Source organism: Podarcis raffonei, chromosome 6 (genome assembly GCF_027172205.1).
Source record: "Podarcis raffonei isolate rPodRaf1 chromosome 6, rPodRaf1.pri, whole genome shotgun sequence".
Classification (NCBI taxonomy): domain Eukaryota; kingdom Metazoa; phylum Chordata; class Lepidosauria; order Squamata; family Lacertidae; genus Podarcis; species Podarcis raffonei.
Window position 1 is genome coordinate 98,745,118 of NC_070607.1, and position 19,896 is coordinate 98,765,013.

General features: G+C 47.2%; 1 protein-coding gene and 1 long non-coding RNA gene across 2 annotated transcripts; one reads left to right on the forward strand and one right to left on the reverse strand.

Moving 5' to 3' along the window:
• The first annotated feature begins 6,773 nt into the window (after positions 1–6,773).
• On the forward strand, positions 6,774–12,264 carry LOC128416706 (omwaprin-c-like). The gene is made up of 4 exons (XM_053394763.1): positions 6,774–6,998; positions 9,913–10,050; positions 11,077–11,217; positions 12,065–12,264. Exons 1-3 carry the CDS (start codon positions 6,917–6,919, stop codon positions 11,214–11,216), a joined length of 360 nt encoding a protein of 119 aa, XP_053250738.1. The 5' UTR covers positions 6,774–6,916; the 3' UTR covers position 11,217; positions 12,065–12,264.
• Positions 12,265–12,934: 670 nt separating this feature from the next.
• On the reverse strand, positions 12,935–18,537 carry LOC128416712 (uncharacterized). Its single transcript, XR_008331277.1, has 3 exons — positions 18,452–18,537; positions 13,813–13,959; positions 12,935–13,102 (listed from the first exon to the last, which is right to left on the reverse strand). It is a non-coding gene; the product is annotated as an uncharacterized LOC128416712 (long non-coding RNA).
• Between the last annotated feature and the right edge of the window lie 1,359 nt (positions 18,538–19,896).

Genomic DNA, 19,896 nt, shown 5'->3' on the forward strand with positions numbered 1-19,896 from the left:
TGCTGCCTTGGAGCTGTCAGTGTTTCTTCAAGACTTGGCCTGACACAGCCCCCAGCACTGCCTTGGAGAATCATTTGGGAATGGGGAGAGATCCAGTGGCCTGTCATCCCAGCCTTATGTTGCCCCCCCCCCTGGGAGTCCTGGAAAGCTGAGCAGGCCAGACGGGGTGGCAGAAGGATTTGGTGGGAGCAGACATCATGCCACCAGTCAGCAGATCCCAGGCCTGCCTGTCTTGTTCTGCCTGGGGAGCCATTTCCCAAAATAGGTCTTGCCAGCTGGGAAGTGGAGGTGCCTGGCAGGAGGCTTTTCTCAGAAGAACTCTCTGCCCATCAATGGTCTTCCTCCTCCTTGGGAAAACAAAGCACATTCATTTCACAGAATCATAGACTTGCAGAGTTGGAAGGGATCCAAAGCGTCATCTAGTCCAACTTCCTGAAATTATCACTGGGAAATAATATTGTGATGGATATACCCAGTGGCAGCTGCTTCTGTTCCTTTAGTCATCCAGCCCAATGGGGGGGGGGCAAAGTTAGAGCATTACATGTTATTTTCATTGATTTCATTCATTGTTCCCTTTACCCAAAAAGAAATTGTCTGAAAGACACTTGACATCCGACCGTGTGCCTTCTTAACTCCTGTCCCTCCTGCCCTATTAAGGGTCAATGGGTGGGCTTTTTGTTCACTGGCTTCAGCTACCTGCTAGATAGAAGAACAAGAGCCAGAAATAGTTATGTGAGCCAAACTGGAAGCAGGCTGGAGGCTGGAAACACAGAGACATGCTTGACACCACATTTCTCCACTGACCATTTCAAGGAAACCAAAGCTGGTTGGAACCCCTGGAGTCTCTCAGCACTCAGAGGATTAGGTGGCATTTAACAGGGGCAATTTAAGCTGCGATCCTGCTTGGGAGCGAGTCTCAGTAAAGTCCATGGGCCTACTTAAGGGTAGACATGCATCGGAGTGTGTTTTTAAACCCAATGGTATCAAAGCCTTTGGCTTCTTGCCTCGCTTCTTGGAAGTGGCTGGAGGATGCTTGTTCCTGCCTTGAATCTTGTTCACCTCCAGCACATGGAAAGAGGTGTGTCCCTTGTGCCCAAGGATTAAGACCCTCTGGGAGATGATCTATAATGAAATGAAAAAAGTATTTAAATATACCTTTCTGAAGAAACCAGAGGCCTTTCTCCTGGGCATGGTTGGCCAATTGGTGCCAAAGAAGGATAGAACTTTCTTTATGTATGCTACAACAGCAGCAAGAATACTTATTGCAAAGTATTGGAAGACACAAGATCTACCCACCTTGGAAGAATGGCAGATGAAGCTGATGGACTATATGGAACTGGCGGAAATGACTGGCAGAATCCGAGACCAGGGAGAAGAGTCGGTGGAAGAAGATTGGAAGAAATTTAAAGACTATTTACAGAAATACTGCAAAATTAATGAATGTTAGATTGATGTCGGAATGAAGTTAAGTGGTTTTAGCAGCAATGTTATAAAGGAGTATGTAAAGATGGATTGTTAACAGGTGAGAATGTAAAGGTATAATATATTAAGATAAAGGACCAAGATAAAAACAAAGAGGGAAAGGATTTGCTGAACTAACTAACTGAATTGGAATACAAAAAAGGGAGGTGTGAGGAGGTCCAGGAAACAAGTAAATGAAAGATAAGACATGGAAAGACTGATCTGTTTTTAATTGTTTTTTTTTCTGTATTTTGTATTCTTTCTTTTTTTGCTTCTTTCCTTTTCTTATTTTTGTAATTTTTTCTTGAAACTTTAATAAATATCATTTAAAAAAGAAAGAAAGAAAGAAAGAGGTGTGTCCCTGACCCCATGGACCCTTCTGCTTCTTCTGCATATTGGCCACACCTTCCTCCACCACCTCTGTCTTCCTGAGGCAGTTCTGTTAAAACTCCGAAGCCTGTGAGCACTTTCTGAAGTCCTTTCGCAGGCTGCTAGGACCAGTCTCTTCACTTCTGAACTGCTTCAATGATGCACAACTTAGCAGAGCAGTGCAGCTTTTCCTAGGCAACTATTGAGACTGCTCAGTCAGGGCGACGATCAGGAACAATGCTGACGACTAGTAACTTGTAATTTATTATATACGGCAGTAACAAGCTATGTACAAGTTACTATATACAGACACGAACTTCATCACTCTCCAAGCACACCAGAATACTCCTAACTAGCCAAACAATGTCATAGGTCATGCTGCCTATATGAGAGACCTCAGCCAATCACCCTGTTACTAGGTCCTCTTATCTCCAGGCAAATTTCTTCCGTGTTCTGTCTCCCTAGCCTGTAGCCAAAACACTAATTGCTCACTTGCCAAGCTGCACATAGACTGTGAACTCCAACGGGTTCTTGAGTTACTAAACTTGGTTTCTGGCAGGCTCACCAGCATTTCCCAACCTCTCCTTTCCGTACTGTTTTCATGCTCCATAAGTGGGACAAAAATGAGTGTGTATGCAAGGGGGTGTGAGTCATATGAGCAATGGAACATGCAGCACAGTGGGCAGTGATGGCCACCATCCTAGATGGAGAAGAGAGCTCACAATGATTCGACTCTGCCTCCACAGTTAGAGGCAGCAAAACTTCTGAATAAGAGCTGGTGGAAACTGAAGGAGGTGAGAGTTGCTCTTGTGCTTGGGATCTCCTTGTGGGTTTCCCACAGGCAACTGTTTGGTCCCTGTGAGAACAGGATGCTGGACTAGATGGGCCTGTTGACTTGGAGCGAAGGTCCAAAATCGTTGTCCTTCCCGGTCAATAAAAACAAAGGGGCAGTGGTTGGAAAGGTAAGAAGAGAGCTTATTCTGGCTGCAGCCCATAGTCCCGGTCTAGATCAACCCAAAGGTACCAGGCCCAAAATTTTTATACAGCTGTAGCACAAACCCCACAACATATGACCTCCAGCATCACCATTGGCTAGGAAATTGCGTGATCAAGGCATGCTTGAGTCAGGTTCTTCCACCTGGCTTCAGGACAGTTATCCACTGACCTTTATCATGCTCTCTCTCTCTCTTGTAAATAATTTTAATTAATTTTCAATTAAAAACACCCCAATTAATGAAATCACAATGCATTACATTCCAAATTACATTCCAAATTAAAAAGATGGGGGGGGCGTTTCCCATGTTCTGGATGTCCGGAGCAATCTTCTCACACATTGTTTTTTCTGCCTTCTTCACCTGTTGTTATCCTATTTCCAAATTCAGGTATTAACCTCTCAAAATTTCCAGTCACTGGTGCAAATCTCCAACCGTATTAAAATGAATCCATATGTCCAATTCACCTGCCGCAACACACTTTTCTTCTTGCTTTTATCCATCTCAAGTCTGCTCCCTCAAAGATCTGGGCTGTTGTCCAAGCCTGCTCCAATTAATGATAATGACGCTGTGAGCTACCAGTAATTTACTTAGGCTGTCAAGGTCTTTTGTAGAAAGTCAAGAGAATAGGATATTTTCACTTTTACATTCAGCTATCATTTGGCAATTGATCGGCTTTCCCCGGAATCGATACCTGCCCCCTCCCTGGCGTCTTTATCTCAAGTTTGGGCCTGCTAAGCATAACTGGCCTTGGAACTGCAACTCTGGATATGTCCTGTGACCTAAGCAATCATGGATGCACCTTGCAGTTGGGCTGTGGGAAGGTGTTTCTGCAGACTCAACACTTAGCAGCCTGAAGGCAGCTGTGTATGTGATGTGATCAATGGAGAGCCTTGGCACCTCTGAATTATAAAATTCAAGTATGGTATAACACTCAGGCATAATGCTCAGGTATGGTACTCCTGAGTTATACCTCTCAGGTATCTGAAACATGTTCTGTGTAAGCAGCATCACAGCCTAGGGATACTGCACTGTGCCTTTCTACCAGGGCATAGTTCCTCTTCCAACTAGTCAGAAGGAACTCGGCAGCTTCTCTGCATTCCTAATGGGCCTAAGCTCTCTTCAGTTTCCTTCTAGCTGCTGAAAGCAGACTGTAAGCTATTGTCCATAGAAACTGACTCAAAGCAGAAATATTAGTGTTGTGTAAGCAATGTATAAGAGTGATGTATGATCGGAAATGCCTGCCTGCTGTGTTGACCCCAGTGGATCTCAGATCATGACATTCACCTGGGACCCAGGTAATGATACCCAGGTGATCAAGCCAATGGCCTGAACCAGCAGGTCTCGTCTCATGTTTTTAACATAAAATGCGCCTGCTGAAGAACCTAAGAAGATCCTGCTGGAACAGGCCATTGTCCTTAGAATCTTAGCAGAATCCAAGCATTGCTTTCTCCCAGCTTCTGCCAGCCTCCTCTCAGCTCTCTTTTGTCTTTCTCACTATCAGGCAGGGGAGGAAGGGAGCTCCATCCATTTTTGCCTTCTGGCACAGTGAAGAAAGTGAAGTTCTCCAAGGATCTTTATGGGGACCTGTCTGTGCTTTCTAGCTGGTTCAAACACAATCTAGAGTTAGGGTTGAGTAGTGAGGTGGCCAAGTTTGCTGAAGACACTAAACTGTTCAGGATCATTCAAACAAGCTTTGATTTTGAGGAGTTCCAAAAGGACATATGCAAGCTGAGTGGACAGGGAGTAAAATGTCAAATGCAATTCAATCTAAAAAAAGTGATGCATATTGGCACACATAAAGTGCTTGCCTGCAGGGGGGCTTGAGGCAGGTGGCAGCTGAGCCCAGAGAGCAAGGAGCCCCACCAGGCTGGCATCTGTCTGTCTTGAGAGACAGTGGAGTGAGCCTCCGAGAAAGAAGCCAAAGTGCCAGAGAATCACAGCTCCTGCTATGGCTGCAGACTGCTAACTTGCAACTGCTGTCTCCTATGTCATTTTTGCTGGGTGACCTCCCTGGGACACGTGCCTGGGCAGTGTGTATGGAGGTCCTGGGCTTCCCAGACAACAAAACCTTCCTCTCAGCCTCACTGATTTAACCCAAAGGAAAGCAAAAGAAGGCATTTGGCACCAGCTTGGCTGCAGGAGTTGCTGGAGGGAGGAATACAAGGTGCCATCCAAACATCTTAGGGACTCCACTCTGGATTTGTGTGGGGTTCACTCCCTAGTCTTTTCTTCTCCCAAAGAGGTCCCACAAGGCAGTGGGTATGCGTTTTTCCTTGGGGTTTACTTCCAAAGCCTTTCTCATGAATGAGTATAGCCGCAAGGCAGCAGAAGTTTAAATTTAGCTTTAGCCAGGGCAGTGCCTCTTTTATATCTCAGAAAACAGGTCTAACAGGGAATTTCTGAAGCAGGAGGTTTAAGGAAGCTGGCAGACCCGATGAGGGCAGAGAGGACATCCTTCTCTCTCTAACGTGATTTTGCAACCAACTATTATGAAACAGCTAAGGCACTTTTTGTGACCTTTCTGAAGGTATTTCTGCCTCAGAAATGCATTGCTTTCCTCCATGGTCAAGACCACATGTAGTGGGTGACTTGGGTACTATGGCGCCCTGTGAGAGGCAAAATACCCTGGGCCCCTCCAGCCTTCTCACTTTGGGAAGGAGACAAGAGTGCTCTCGGAGGGTTCTAGAGCATTCCCACCCGCTTTCCCAAGGGGAGAAAGAGATAACTAGGTTTTGGGAAGGAAGCAAGAAGACTCTCAGACCCTCATGGCTCCTTCCAAAAGTCCAGCACCTCTCTTACCAGGCTTGGAGACAGCGCTCCCTCAGCTCAGCACCCAGTGTATGCGTACCACTCACGCAGCCCTAAATCTGCCCCTGCTATCTGGATGGATCCATTTTCCACATGAGTGGGGGTCCTAGTGGGGTCCCCTTCTGAGCTCTACCACCTTCCAGATTTTCAGGCTGTTGTTGCTGTTTAGTCATTTAGTCGTGTCCGCCTCTTCGTGACCCCCTGGACCAGAGCACGCCAGGCACTCCTGTCTTCCGCTGCCTCCCGCAGGTTGGTCAAACTCATGCTGGTAGCTTCGAGAACATTGTCCCACCATCTGGTCCTCTGTCATCCCCTTCTCCTTGTGCCCTCCATCTTTCCCAACATCAGGGTCTTTTCCAGGGAGTCTTCTCTTCTCATGAGGTGGCCAAAGTCTTGGAGCCTCAGCTTCAGGATCTGTCCTTCCAGTGAGCACTCAGGGCTGATTTCCTTCAGAATGGATAGGTTTGATCTTCTTGCAGTCCATGGGACTCTCCAGAGTCTCCTCCAGCACCAGAATTCAAAAACATCAATTCTTCGGCTATCAGCCTTCTTTATGGTCCAGCTCTCACTTCTATACATCACTACTGGGAAAACCATAGCTTTAACTATACAGACCTTTGTTGGCAAGGTGATGTCTCTGCTTTTTACGCTGTTCAGGCGGACTGCAAGTGTGCCATGGAAGGCTGAAAAGTGACTTGTCCAGGTGCATTTTCATGGGGTTGCACACTGGACCCCACATTCTCAGCCTGCGTTTTGTGCTGTTTCACCCCCTGAGTGTGCATTATTACTGCATCGCAGAGGGTTATACTGCCATGTGCAGCACAGGAACAAGTGAGGAAGGAGAATTCAGATTAAATAAAACTGCAACTGCCAACCAAGCACTTAATATGGCATTTTCTTTGAATGTTGTATCTCCAGTAAATTGATATATGAAGAGAATTTAAGAGAATACGCAAGAGAATTTTTGAGGCCACCCAGACTCAGTGCTGGCATTGAGCCTCTGGGTTTCAGCTGCACTTCTCCTGGTGCTTGGAAGTGCCTTTTTTGCATTTTGATCATGAGAAAGGCACACCCCTGCCTAGACTCAGCTGGTTCCTCTTCTGCCTACTAAGGTGTTGTTGGCTTGGAAATGCTTCACTTCCAGGCACCCAGGACCTCCAGCCTTTCCCTGCCAATTGCTTTTTGTTTCATCTGGGTGGAGCTCAAGAACTGTCCAGTCAGTTCTTTCTGGATGTGCTATAAAGCCTCCTGGGTGCAGGCTAGGGACTCAAACCTGCTTCGCCATGAACTCCATCAACCTCTACCTTGTCGTGCTCCTAGCCTTCTGGGGTGATCTGGCACCTGTCTTTGGTCAGAAACGTACAGGTGAGTGACCCATTGAATTCCCTTTTCTCCATATTGCTAAGCCCCCAGAAGAAACACTCTCTAGGTCAGCCATAGATTAGCAAACTGCCTATGGGTAGCTGAAAGAGTCCTCATCTCCAACATCTCTCCATGTCCCCTTCTATAGCTCTGCCTCCACTACAGACCCTCCTGCTTGGGTCAAGAGGGAACACCCTCACCCTTTGAGGAAAAAATGGTGGGTCAATTATTTTATGTTTTCATCATTTACAAAAAGAACTTTATGTTCTGCCAAACCATTTCAAATTAGTTGTTGGTCATATATAGATATTACTGGTCACTTTTTAGCAGTGAAGCTGTATTGTTCTCTTTCCACATGTTTTTATGATGCATTTTTGTGCTATTTATGCTCATTTACACTGCTTGGGGCTTTTAAAATATTATAGCAGTGATGAGCAGCTAGCTGATCCTTGGCTGGCACACCCCTAAGCTCCTGCCGCCCACTCTTTTGGGGCGGAGGAACATCTTCAGTTTGCCCCTGAGTTTTGCCATGGTCCAGGCAGCCTTCAGGGACCCAGGCTGAGCCTTTCAGGGGGCTTTGGGAGGGCAGAAGAACCTCTTCCACTGGAGCTCCACCTTAGAATCACAGAATTGTAGAGGCAGAAGGGATCTCGAGGGTCATCTAGTCCAAGCCACTGCAATGCAGGAATCCCCTTGCCTCCCTCTCTGCTGCCAGTGCAACGGGGAATAGCATGGAAGAGCATCCTGGCTTGCAGAATAGCAGCCCCAAATCCCCTTCTCCCTTGGGAGGTGGCAGGTGTGGTTCCAAACCACCCTCCTCACTCTGGCACCGCTGTGGAAAGGCTGCCCACAGCTTTTCAGCTGTTGGGACTGTTTGTTGCAAAACCTGGTGAGGGAGAAAAGAAGTTCCACTCTGTCCTGCTCACCACCTTCCTGGGCGGGTTGTGGTTCTGTAATAATAATCATTTATTATTTGTACCCCACCCATCTGGCTGGGTTTCCCCAGCCATTCTGGGCAGCTTCCAACAAAGATTAAAAATACATTAAAATGTCACACATTAAAAACTTCCCTGAACAGGGTTGCCTTCAGATGTCTTCTAAATGTCAGGTGACATCCGATGGGAGGGTGTTCCACAGGGCGGGTGCCACTACCGAGAAGCCCTCTGCCTGGTTCCCTTTGTAGCTTTGCTTCTCACAGTGAGGGAGCTGCCAGAAGGCCCTTGGAGCTGGACCTCAGCGTCCGGGCAGAACAATGGGGGTGGAGACGCTCCTTCAGGTGTACTCCTTCAGGTTCTGTAATCCCCCTGATGCTTTTGGGAGATATAAAGAGAGAGAAGCCAGGCTGGGAGGTGGACTCTCCACTTTGTCTGCCCCACCATGATGTCTGGTGATTTGGTGCTTCTTGTGGGGCTCCTTGCCCTTTGGATTGAGCTGACACCCACCTACAAAACAGATAGATCTAGGTAAAGCAACTGACAAACACAGAGTTGTCCATTCCATTACTGTTGCAGCAGCACACAGAGCAGATGTGTTCTGCAGGCATTCAAAGTGTGTTCTGCCCAAAGCTGCAAAGTCCCTTGGAAGCAAGTGCCAATGACCACAGGACGGGATGGTTTCTGCTTGAGGTCAAGTAGGCAGACTCACCAAGGTGACCACCCCCCTGCAAAACAATAAAGCAGCTGTGCTTCTTCAACTCAGCCACCAGGACATGTGCATGTTGTGCACCTGGCACCTGTGGAGGTAATCCAACACCCCTACCAGGGTGTGGCAAGTGAAAGACCTGCTGGGGCAAGTGCAAAAAGTGCCCAGTGAGCAAAGGTGGGTTTCTTCAAGGCAGCTGTTCTTCTGCTCCCCCTTCATCCACACACCTGCATTCCTCCTACCTGAGAGCATCCAGTGCAGGAGTCCTATTGAGACTTGACCTGGCCCCGGTGCCTCATACCTCATGAGACAGGAGCCCCTGAGAGATCAGGAAGAGCCCTTCTCCCAGTTACATCACAGATCTGGCGTCGATGGAGACACTACACTAGGCCTCCCATAGGAGATAGCCTTGGCGTGAGTCCCTGACTCACTCATGGAGGAGGAGGTCCTGCCTTAGGTAGGGGTGCTTCTGGGTGGAGAGTCTGAGGGAATCCTCAGCCCTCAAGGGGGTTGGAGGCAAATGTTACAGGCTGAGGCAGCTGGTCAGCCAAGGAGGGCACCCCTGAGAGCCCAGTGTCATTACACTAGAGTAAAGGGCTCTTGCAGTGGAGGGAGGACCAAGAGGTAAAGGGTCTGGAAACAAAACATTATGAGGAATGGTGGAGGAAATTGGGTCTGCTTAGCCTGGAGAAGAGATGGCCGAGAGGAGGTAGGAGAGCTATCTTCAAATACTTGAAGGGCCACCACATGGAAGATGGAGCAATCTTGTTTCCTGCTGCTCCGAAAGACAAGACTTGTTCTGCTCCTGAGCTGCTGAGAGTGCAGGGACCACCCTACAGCAGGGGTGGGGAGCTATTGGGAAGTCTAGTTTTGTGTGTCGTTGGACAGTGTTCTCGAAGCTACCAGCATGAGTTTGACCAAACTGTGGGAGGCAGTGGAAGACAGGAGTGCCTGGCGTGCTCTGGTCCAGGGGGTCACGAAGATTCGGACACGACTAAACAACTAAACAACAACAAAGTTTTGTGTGACACCTCAGACCCCTGAGCAGAACACAGGCCACCTTAGGAATCCTGGGCTCCTCTGAATACTGGACGCAAAGGAGCTCCATCCCACTTGAAGAGAGAGAGCCATAGCTGTCAACATTTCCCTTTTTTAAAAGGGAAATTTCCTTATTCCGAATAGGATTCCTCGCAAGAAAAGGGAAAAGTTGACAGCTATGGAGACAGCCTCTCTGGCCAAAGACATCTCTCAACCTTGGAATTCTGCTCTGCTGCAGGGAAGCCTGGGCAATGTCCTGGGGCTCAGCCAGGTATGGCCGGAATCTGCGTGGTGAACTGTGAGGATGACTGGTCATGCCCTGGAGCTCAGAAGTGCTGCGGGAGTTGCCCACGAGCTTGTGCTTATCCTGTCAGAGGTGAGACCATTTATTCTGCGGAGGGTGGGGTGGGATAGGAAGCTCCTCTTCTTCGTGAATCAAAGCCATTGTGACTTATGAAGAATTGCAGAATCTCTAAACTCTGAAGATTCATGGAGGAGGAGAGCTATCCTGGGTGGTGGCCCTCACTGCCTCCTGTTAAACTACCATACTTTTCTGTGTATAAGACGTGTTTTTTCCCATCAGCTGGCATTCAGAAGCATCGCTGTCTCCAACCATGGAGGCAAACAGTGCCATCCTGCAAGAAGTCATTGAGAACCCGATTGGTTGATTGGCTGCTGCTGTGGCAATTGGCAGCGTCAGTCAGGCGGGTGAGCGATTTATGGCAACCCTAACCCCCCCCAAAAAAAGCTCAACAACTCTGGGCAATCTCCCCCCTGCGTATAAGATGCGTTGGCATCGCCGAATCCACCAGCCATCTGCCCACTTGCTGCCAGCAGCCACCAATCACCCGCCCAATTGCCACAGCAGCAGCCAATCAACAGCAGGGCTTGCCAGAGCCACCAATCACCCACCCAATCACCTCTGGCAATCTCCTGCTTGTGGCTGCAAGCAATCGCCCATCCTCCCCTCTGCACTATCTGTGTATAAGATGACCCCCAATTTTTAACATTCTTTTGTAATTAGAAAAACACGTCTTATACCGGAGGCAGTGAGGGCCACCAACCTGGATGGCTTTAAAAGAGGATAAGAAAAATTCAAGGAACAGGTTATATTGAGGGCTCCTTCACAGTCGGAGGCAGCAGTGCTTATGAATAGCAGTTGCTGGAAACTGCAGGAGAGAAGGGTTGCTCTCGTGCTTGAATTATCCTTGCTTGTTCCCCATTGGCAACTGTTTGGCCACTGTAAGAACAGAATGCTGGACTAGAATAAAAGGTCTCCACACCAAGCATTCTCACCCCACCTCCAAAGGACATTTTGGTTCTCTGGCTGCGGGAATATGCTTGAGCTGCAGCCCACCATTTGGGGAGGGTCTGAGAGCCTTGGGGTTGTTTTGTGTTGCAGAGAGGTCTGGAAGATGCCCTATACCACCTCAAGGTACTGTGACAACCTGTGAATTAGGGTGTATGAATGACTATGAATGCCCCTGGCCCAAGAAGTGCTGCAAATATGGGTGCAAGACAGACTGCTTCTACCCCGTCTAAGGTGAGTTAATTCAAATCATCCTTGGGTTACCCTGGTGGCAGTTGTCAGAGAAATTTCCCTTGGGAGTCCCAGTACTGAGGGTCACACCAAACTCCCCGCTGGTCAACAAGAGCTTTCCATTATGACTCCCTCTGTATAGGAAAAATATACACCATCTTAGCTGTTCATCCTCTGGTCAACAACTTATGACACCCCCACTGCCCCACCATTGCTTCGTCCAACCACAGTCCTCGAAATGCAACTTTACTCAACCCATTTCCAGCAGCAGAACCCCCATTGTACCTTATATGGAGTCGGTCTTCACTTTAACGGTCAGTGTTAAGTTCCTCCTAAACTGGTTCTTACCACTTTGTGCTCAGTCTGCACTCTTGCGCATGCGACACTGGCCTTACTGATAATGCGTCAGCATGGATGCCTGTCATCACCCCAAAAAAAGCAGTGGAGGCTCCCTCTGGGGTGCTTGTCTTCCTTGCCTCATTAAAGCAAGGGAGAAGGCTTTGCACAAGGCATTGGGGACATGAATCAAGGAATACTATACAGATAAAGAATTATAAGGAAGAAGGCAGAAGTCAAGGAGCTGCCTTTTACTGTGTTGCATCATAGGGTCATCAAGCTCAGCTGACGCCTATACTGGCTGGCAGAAGCACCCCAGGATTTCCAGCAAGTCTCCTTTCCCAGTCCTACCCAGAGAGGCCAGGGAACTTGGGCCCTTCTGCATGCAAGGCAGAGTTCTGCCGCTGAGCTACAGCTCTGAAGAGGGTCCTTGAGAGTGGAACTTCATCCTATCTTTGGGTTCTTCTGCCTCCTTCTCCTCCTCTTGTCTGACTCTGTTTTCTATCCTCAGCAGAGCCCTGAAAGAAGTCCAGCACCAAGGACAGCACCCAGTCCTGACTTTTCCAGAAGGGTCTCTGAGCTGGCCCCTGGGAACTGAAGACCTCCTCCTGTAGCCAGCCGTCTCCCTGCTCCTTCTTCCTCCTGCTGGAACCCATTTCACTCAAGTTCCCCTTTGCTATTTGCAATAAATAAACCTGGATATTTGCACCTGAATCCTAGAAATGTGTCTGAGCTTGTGGGTGGGAGTTTGGCAGGGAGAGGGCTCTCTTTTTCTGACTGCGCTCTGCTTGCTGAACTTCCATGACATTATTCCTCATTGGGAAGCAGAAAGAGGCCTTCCTGGGCTTCCAGTGGTGATATCTTTTCCAGAAAAAACTATTTACAAAAAAGGCCAGAGGCTTTGGAATTTTCTGTGTGTGTGTGGATGCCTCAAATCCGACAGTAGCAGGATGCTATTTTTTTCCTGATTAAACAATATTGCAGAATCATAGAATTGTAGAGTCAGAAGGGACCCTGAGTGTCATCTAGTCCAACCCCCTGCAATGCAGAAATCTCAGCTGAAGTATCCCTGGCAGACGGCCACCCAACCTCTGCTTCAAAACCCACCAGCTTCCAAGGGAGCCCCTTCCTCTTTCAAACAGCTCTTACCACTAGAAAGTTCTTCCTGATGCTTAGTTGGAATCTCCTTTCTTGCTATTCATCTAGTCCAATGCAGGAATCACAGCTAAATCATCACTGGCAGAACAAAGTAAAGCAGAACAAAGTCAACCCTGACACGCCATTATTGTGGCAGCAACATGCTCTTTCCCCCTTCTTCCCAAAACAATTTCCGGATGATAAAAGCAAACGAGACTCAAGAACATAACACTCTGGAGTGCAATGATGTGGGTCATTTTATTGCAGCGAGGGGAGGGGGCTGGGATGAGCCCACGAGGGTCAGGAGGGAGCTGGAACAATCGTTCCCTTTGCACGCTGGGTCCTGAGTTGAAATCTCCAAAACCAAGACTGCAGAAGCTGCTGGGATTTCAGGCTTGGGGTCACTGTCATGGCCCTGATGAGAGAAGAGAGGAGTGTTGAGGCTTGTGACTAATTATTTTGTCTTTGACAATACTTGCCATCACTTTCCCTCGGACAAACATTTTATGCATTTCCCATCCTATTATCTGCTTCTCACACAAAATGGAGCAAAATTCAGGCGACGAGTTTCAGGAATTTCCATAGAACTAAACGCTTTGGCATCTTGGATCTTTTGAGATAATAATTGTAGTTATCCATTGCAAACATTTGCATACCTCTCTTCAGATACAAGCAGGCCTCTCAAAATGTAATTAAAAATAGTCATGCAGTAAAAACCAGGAACATTTGCTTGCTTGCTTGTTTGCAATTGATTCTATCATTTATTTATTAGATTTATATACCACCCTTCATCATAAAAACTCAGTGTGGTTTGCAGAACAAAATACAGAATAAAAACAAGTAAATAATGAAAAACAAAACAGCAAAACAATACCCCACCCCTTTCCACGGAGACATTTAAAAGGCTGTGGAATATTAATCAGCCAAAGGCCTGGTTGAAGAGGAAGATTTTCGCCTGGTGCCTAAAAACAGAAAATAAAATTAAATAATTTGTAATTATATAAAACTGATTTGTTTTAACTGGCTTTAATATTGCAGTTTAAATTGTAACCCAATAAACAAGAACAAATCATCCACATCCACAGAATAGTGCTGCGTCCTTCCACAAAGGGATCGGCATCTTACTTGGATATACGCAGAGCATGGAGCACATGTTTGGACAGCATTTCTTGGGGCTAGGGCAGTGAAGATCAAGCGTACATTTCTGCTGGCAAGGTTGCTTCACTCTTCTCAAGTTGAAAGGGCAGATTCCAGCCCTTGACCTCCAAGGCCCTGTGACACAGACCAACGTCCTCACTTAGAGACATCTTTTGAAAATAAGGCAACTTTGGAGCAGAACACAGTTGTGCCTCTTCTTGCATATCCCTAACCAAAATAATAATCCTTGCCTTTCTAGGATGAGCACAGCTTGGATGAAGAGGGTCCTAGTTTTGGCCTGTCTCCATCCCAGGAGAGAGATGGACATCTGGGTTGAAGCTGGATCAGTGTTGGCCGGGGCTGGCCAACTTCCCCCACAGCTGCCACCCTCTTCCCTTCACGTCCCTCCATGTTCTTTCATTTATGGGATGTGTGGCTAATATTTCCTTCCTCAGCCTGTTCTGCTCTTGGGCTGAAGCTATTAGGACCAGCTTCAGTTGGGTGGGTGTGCTGGGGAGGTGTCTCCATCATCTCCCCCTCCCTCCCCAGCTATCAGCCCACTTCTCTTCCTTCCTCCTATCCAAATTGAGCTCTCAGGTTTGCTGCAGAAGATGGCAACCCAAACAAGAGAAGGGAAGGATTCCCTTTGGAGCCCCCTAAAACAAATTAGGGGGTCCAGGGACCCCTGAGGGTTCACTGAACACACCCTGGGAGTCGGCATCCCCCATCCCTTGCCCCCCCCACAGTAAGTTTTATTTATTTGTTTGTTTGTTTATACCCCACCCATCTGGCTGGGTTTCCACAGCCACTCTAGGTGGCTCCAAACAATATATTAAAAACACGATAAAACATCAAACATTAAAAACATTAAAAACTTCCCTAAACAGGGCTGCTTTCAGATGTCTTCTAAACGTCAGATAGTTGTGTGAGTGTCTGGAAGCAGTTGGAGGATGGATAGTGGCTACCAGATTGAGGTTGAATCCTAACAAACAGAATTCCTATTTTGGGGGGACAGGGGGTGGGCAGGTGTGGAGGACTCCCTGGCCCTGAATGGGGTAACTGTGTCCCTGAAGGACCAGGTGTGCAGCCTGGGAGTCATTTTGGACTCACAGCTGTCCATGGAGGCGCAGGTCAATTCTGTGTCCAGGGCAGCTGTCTACCAGCTCCATCCGGTACGGAGGCTGAGACCCTACCTGCCCGCAGACTGTCTTGCCAGAGTGGTGCATGCTCTATTTATCTCCCGCTTGGACTACTGCAATGCGCTCTACATGGGGTTACCTTTGAAGGTGGCCCCGAAACTACAACTAATCCAGAATGCGGCAGCTAGACTGGGGACTGGGAGTGGCCGCCGAGACCACATAACACTGGTCCTGAAAGACCTTCATTGGCTCCCAGTATGTTTCCCAGCACAATTCAGAGTGTTGGTGCTGACCTTGAAAGCCCTAAACAGCCTTGGTCCAGTAGACCTGAAGGGTTCCCTCGCTGCGAGAAGCCAAGTTACAGGGAACCAGGCAGAGGGCCTTCTCAGTAGTGGCACCCACCCTGTGGAACACCCTCCCACCAGATGTCAAAGAGAAGAACAACTACCAGACTTTTAGAAGACATCTGAAGGCAGCCCTGTTTAGGGAAGCTTTTAATGTTTAACAGACTACTGTATTTTAATACTTTGTTGGAAGCTGCCCAGAGTGGCTGGGGTAACCCAGCCAGATGGGCAGGGTATAAATTATTATTATTTTTCAAAAATCATATTGTCAGAAAAGCACTATTAAATGTCTGGGTTAGATATAAGGACTTGCTGGAAAATAAGACTCCAAGATGGCTATCACCAATGGAAGCTAAGGCTGTTAAAAAGCTAAATATGGAGTCGAAATGGTCAAGATATTGGGAAATCTTGGAAAAGGAAGGGGACAAATTGAGATTGCAGAGTTTTGAAAAACTAAAAGGGAAGGTGAGAGATTGGTTACATTACCATCAAATAAACGAAGTGTTTAAATTAGACAGTAAAATAGGCTTCCAGGTGGAAAAATCAAAATTAGAGACTGAACTGTTAGAATCCAGTACTAAGAATTTGTCAAAAATGTATGATCTGCTGCTGAAATGGAATACACAAGATGAAATGGTAAAATCAAGTATGATTAAATGGGCTCAGGACATTGGTTATAACATCATGTTTGCTGATTGGGAAAAGTTGTGGACCACCGGGTTGAAGTTTACGGCGTGTAATGCCTTAAGAGAAAATATAATGAAAATGATTTATAGGTGGTACATAACCCCAGTCAAGCTTGCAAAGATCTACCATGTGCCTGACAATAAATGTTGGAAATGTAAAGAAAAGGAAGGTACATTTTTTCACCTCTGGTGGACGTGCCCGAAGATTAAGGCATTCTGGGAAATGATTTACAATGAACTGAAAAAGGTATTTAAATATACTTTCCCCAAGAAACCAGAGGCCTTTCTCTTGGGTATTGTCGGCCAGGGGGTGTTAAAGACAGATACAACTTTTTTTATGTATGCTACAACAGCAGCTAGAATACTTATTGCAAAGTACTGGAAGACACAGGATCTACCCACACTGGAAGAATGGCAGATGAAGGTGATGGACTACATGGGTTTGGCAGAAATGACGAGCAGAATCCGAAACCAGGGAAGAGAAGCGGCGGAAGAAGAATGGAAAAAGTTCAAGGACTATTTAAAGAAATATTACAAAATTAATGACAGTTAAAATGATGTTGGATTAAAATAAATGGTTACTATTAGTATTGGTTAAGACAAAGAGAATAAGGATGATTAACATAAATCTATAGTAAAATAAGGGAAGATTCGCTGAATAATTGTAAGAACTTGGAATACAGAAACGGGAAGCAAGAGGAAGTCGAGGAAGTAAGGTTTAAGAAATTAGGATATGAAATGGTATTTGTTTTTTGTTCTGTTATTGTTTGTGGTTTGTTTTTGTATGTGTTGTTTGTGTTAATATAAAAATTGTTTAATAAAAAATATTATTAAAAAAATATATAAATTATTATTATTATTATTTCTTCCTTGATATCTGATGGGAGGGCGTTCCACAGGGCGAGCGCCACTACCGAGAAGGCCCTCTGTCTGGTTGCCATTTTTCCATGGCAATACCAGAAATGTTATGGTCTGTTTATCACTCTGCGATTTTTCAATGTATTGGCACAAATCAGTTTTGAAATCACACCGCAATAATGATCTTGACCTGGCAATACACAGCAACATCTCTCTCCTTGCATGAGGGAGAGCAGGACAGCCGATTTCAAGGCATCGCTGATATCTCACAATGAGCTCAGCCAATAACACTGCTGACCTGAGCTGTCTTCTTTCATGCTGAGGGAGAACAAGGGACCTGATCGCTTCAAGGGACCCTGGCACTACCTTCCCCTGGCACTGAGGCGGAGCAGCTTTTCTCAGTCAGAAGCAAAGCAGTAGCAGCCACAGTGGATGTGCCTCTTCACTGGCTGCCACTGCTGGCTGCCCAGCTGACCGCGCTTGATGCAGCCCCCCATCCCTATCTCCCCCCACTCAAACCATGCAGTGGGGGTGACTCCGCTTCTTCTCCTCCCCCCACCCACCCCATCTCCATGGCTGTTCCTTCCCTCATCCGCATACCTAATCTCCAATTTCAGACATTGTGATATATCACAATAGTTAGCTGCTGATATAAAGGTAAAGGGACCCCTGACCATTAGGTCCAGTCCTATCCATACTAACAGTGTAATCCTAACCAAATCTATTCAGAAGTAAATCTCACCGAGTTCAGTGGGACTTACTCCCAAGTAAGTGGAGTTAGGATTGCAGCCTAACCTGGGAATAAAAAAGGTAACGGGTAAAGGGACCCCTGACCATTAGGTCCAGTCGTAGCTGACTCTGGGGTTGCGGCGCTCATCTCTCTTTACTAGCCGAGGGAGCCGGTGTACAGCTTCCGGGTCATGTGGCCAGCATGACTAAGCCGCTTCTGGCGAACCAGAGCAGCACACGGAAACGCCGTTTACTTCCCGCCAGAGTGGTACCTATTGATCTACTTGCACTTTGGCGTGCTTTCGAACTGCTAGGTTGGCAGGAGCAGGGACTGAGCAATGGAAGCTCACCCCGTCGCGGGGATTTGAACCGCCGACCTTCTGATCGGCAAGCCCTAGGCTCTGTGGTTTAACCCACAGCACCACCCTCGTCCCTTAGCTGATATATCATGCTGTTAAAAACCAGATATTGCTTAGCCCAAGTCTGTTTTTTTCCCAGTATGCCTTTGCTTATTAGAGGCTACCCCCTGTTTTTAAAAAAAATACTTTGCAGAGGTAACTACCATAGAGTTAACAAAATTCTCAAAATTGGGGGTCCATGGCCTGGCTTTTGAAAAATAGAGGGTCCTCAGTAATTAGCTAATTGGGAACCACCGCCCTAAAACATTCCCAGGCAGACCACTTGACAACCTTCTGTGGCACAGAAATATCTGTGTTCCTCTGAAGGGTCTTGGGGGTGAGGGGCAAAGGGGGTCCCACTCAGAGCTGCCCACAGAGTAGCACCAGCGCTAGAAGAATAGACCTGTCCAGAGAGCTTTGCCCAGGCAGAAAAGGGTCCGTCTTTGAGTCAGGATCCAAAAGGCGTCACGTACAATTGCCGGAGGCAGGAGGCATCATGGCACAGAAAGCAAGGAGTCCCACAAGGAGGAAGACGAGGCTGTCAGACTTCATGGCCGGGTCGGATGGGGTGCCCTCCAGCTGCCAGCCAGGTGGCTTTATAATGCCCCATCCCACCAAGAGCCCCACCCAGACTAAACATGGAAACAATGGGAAGAGGAGGGGTTGGCAAATACCCCATCAATGTGCAAAGAACCGCAAGGAGAATGTAAAGGGGAAGGTCCCTCTGCAGGGCATGATCCAGGAGAGCCCTTCAGGTTCTGTTGCACCTCCCTAGGGAATCCCACCCTGCCAGGGACTGGTACCACCCACTCTGAGAACCACTGGTTTGCACAAAAACAACCGTGGTCAGGTGGGGGCCATCATTGTATCTTGGGGAAGAGACCCCCACCCCAGGATTGATGTCTCTGATAGCAATGACACCCCCAACACCAGGCTCTGAGTTACTAAGTTCTCTACTGACTTTCTTTGACAGCCGACACTCAAAAGATCAGCCTCACAATTAACTTTATACCTGGTTGGTGTGCGAGTTGAAGGCACCGCACATGCTTTATTCTTCTTTCCCATGGGAAAATTGCTTTGGTTTTGTTTTTTGTCAGTTTTAAAGTCCATCTGTGTCCACAAAGCTTATGAAAGCAAACAGTGGCGATGCCAAATTGTCTAAGAGAATGAGTACGAAGGCTTTTTTTTCAGGAGGGGTAAATTTGTCCAGGGAAATACGGTGTACAAATTGGTTATGCTTCAGATTACATTGTTGTAAATACTATCCAGAAAATAATCTGTTCTAATCTCTCCACTCTCAATAATGTCACGAGGAGAGAATGTTTCCTGGTGGTTCTCATTGTTGTGACACGTACAGCAGGCTAGCCCAGCCCGGAGGCAGGAGAGGAACCCCCTCCTCTCTTAATCTTAAGGAACCGAGGGATTCTTTAGCTGCGATTCCTGCACTGCAGTGGGTTGGACTAGATGGCCTCTGGGGTTCCTGCCAACTCTGCATTTCTATGAATCTGTGAACCCTTCTTTCTTTCCTTCCATCCTTCCCTCCTTTTTCACATGCTTGCAAGCACTGAACCTGGGGGAAAATATATTCAATTCTGCTTTTGAAAATGAGTGTCCACTACCTCCATTTAACTTATCTCACAGGGTCACTGTGGGGTTTAAATGAGGAAAGGGAGAACCATTGTATGCCCCCTTGATTTCCTTGGAGCAGAAGGTGGGATATAAATGCAATGAATACACAATAGATAGGAACAGGGAGGGTAATTATCACAGCGTCTACAATGGCCTTGGGAGGCAGGGCAGCTGTGCTTCCTTTGTATATGTCCAAGCCACCAACTCCCCTTTTCCTCTAACACTTGGTCAAGGAGGAGACCAGAGCTTTGAGCTGGAAGAGGAACTGGCTGGCTGGCCAGCTCCCTCC

Excerpts from the sequence above, each read along its gene's own strand:
- LOC128416706 (XM_053394763.1), top strand. The coding sequence starts at position 6,917 with ATGAACTCCATCAACCTCTACCTTGTCGTGCTCCTAGCCTTCTGGGGT. Across the intron at positions 6,999-9,912 it reads CTTTGGTCAGAAACGTACAG|GGAAGCCTGGGCAATGTCCT; the intron begins GTGAGTGACCCA and ends GCTCTGCTGCAG. Across the intron at positions 10,051-11,076 it reads TTGTGCTTATCCTGTCAGAG|AGAGGTCTGGAAGATGCCCT; the intron begins GTGAGACCATTT and ends TTTGTGTTGCAG.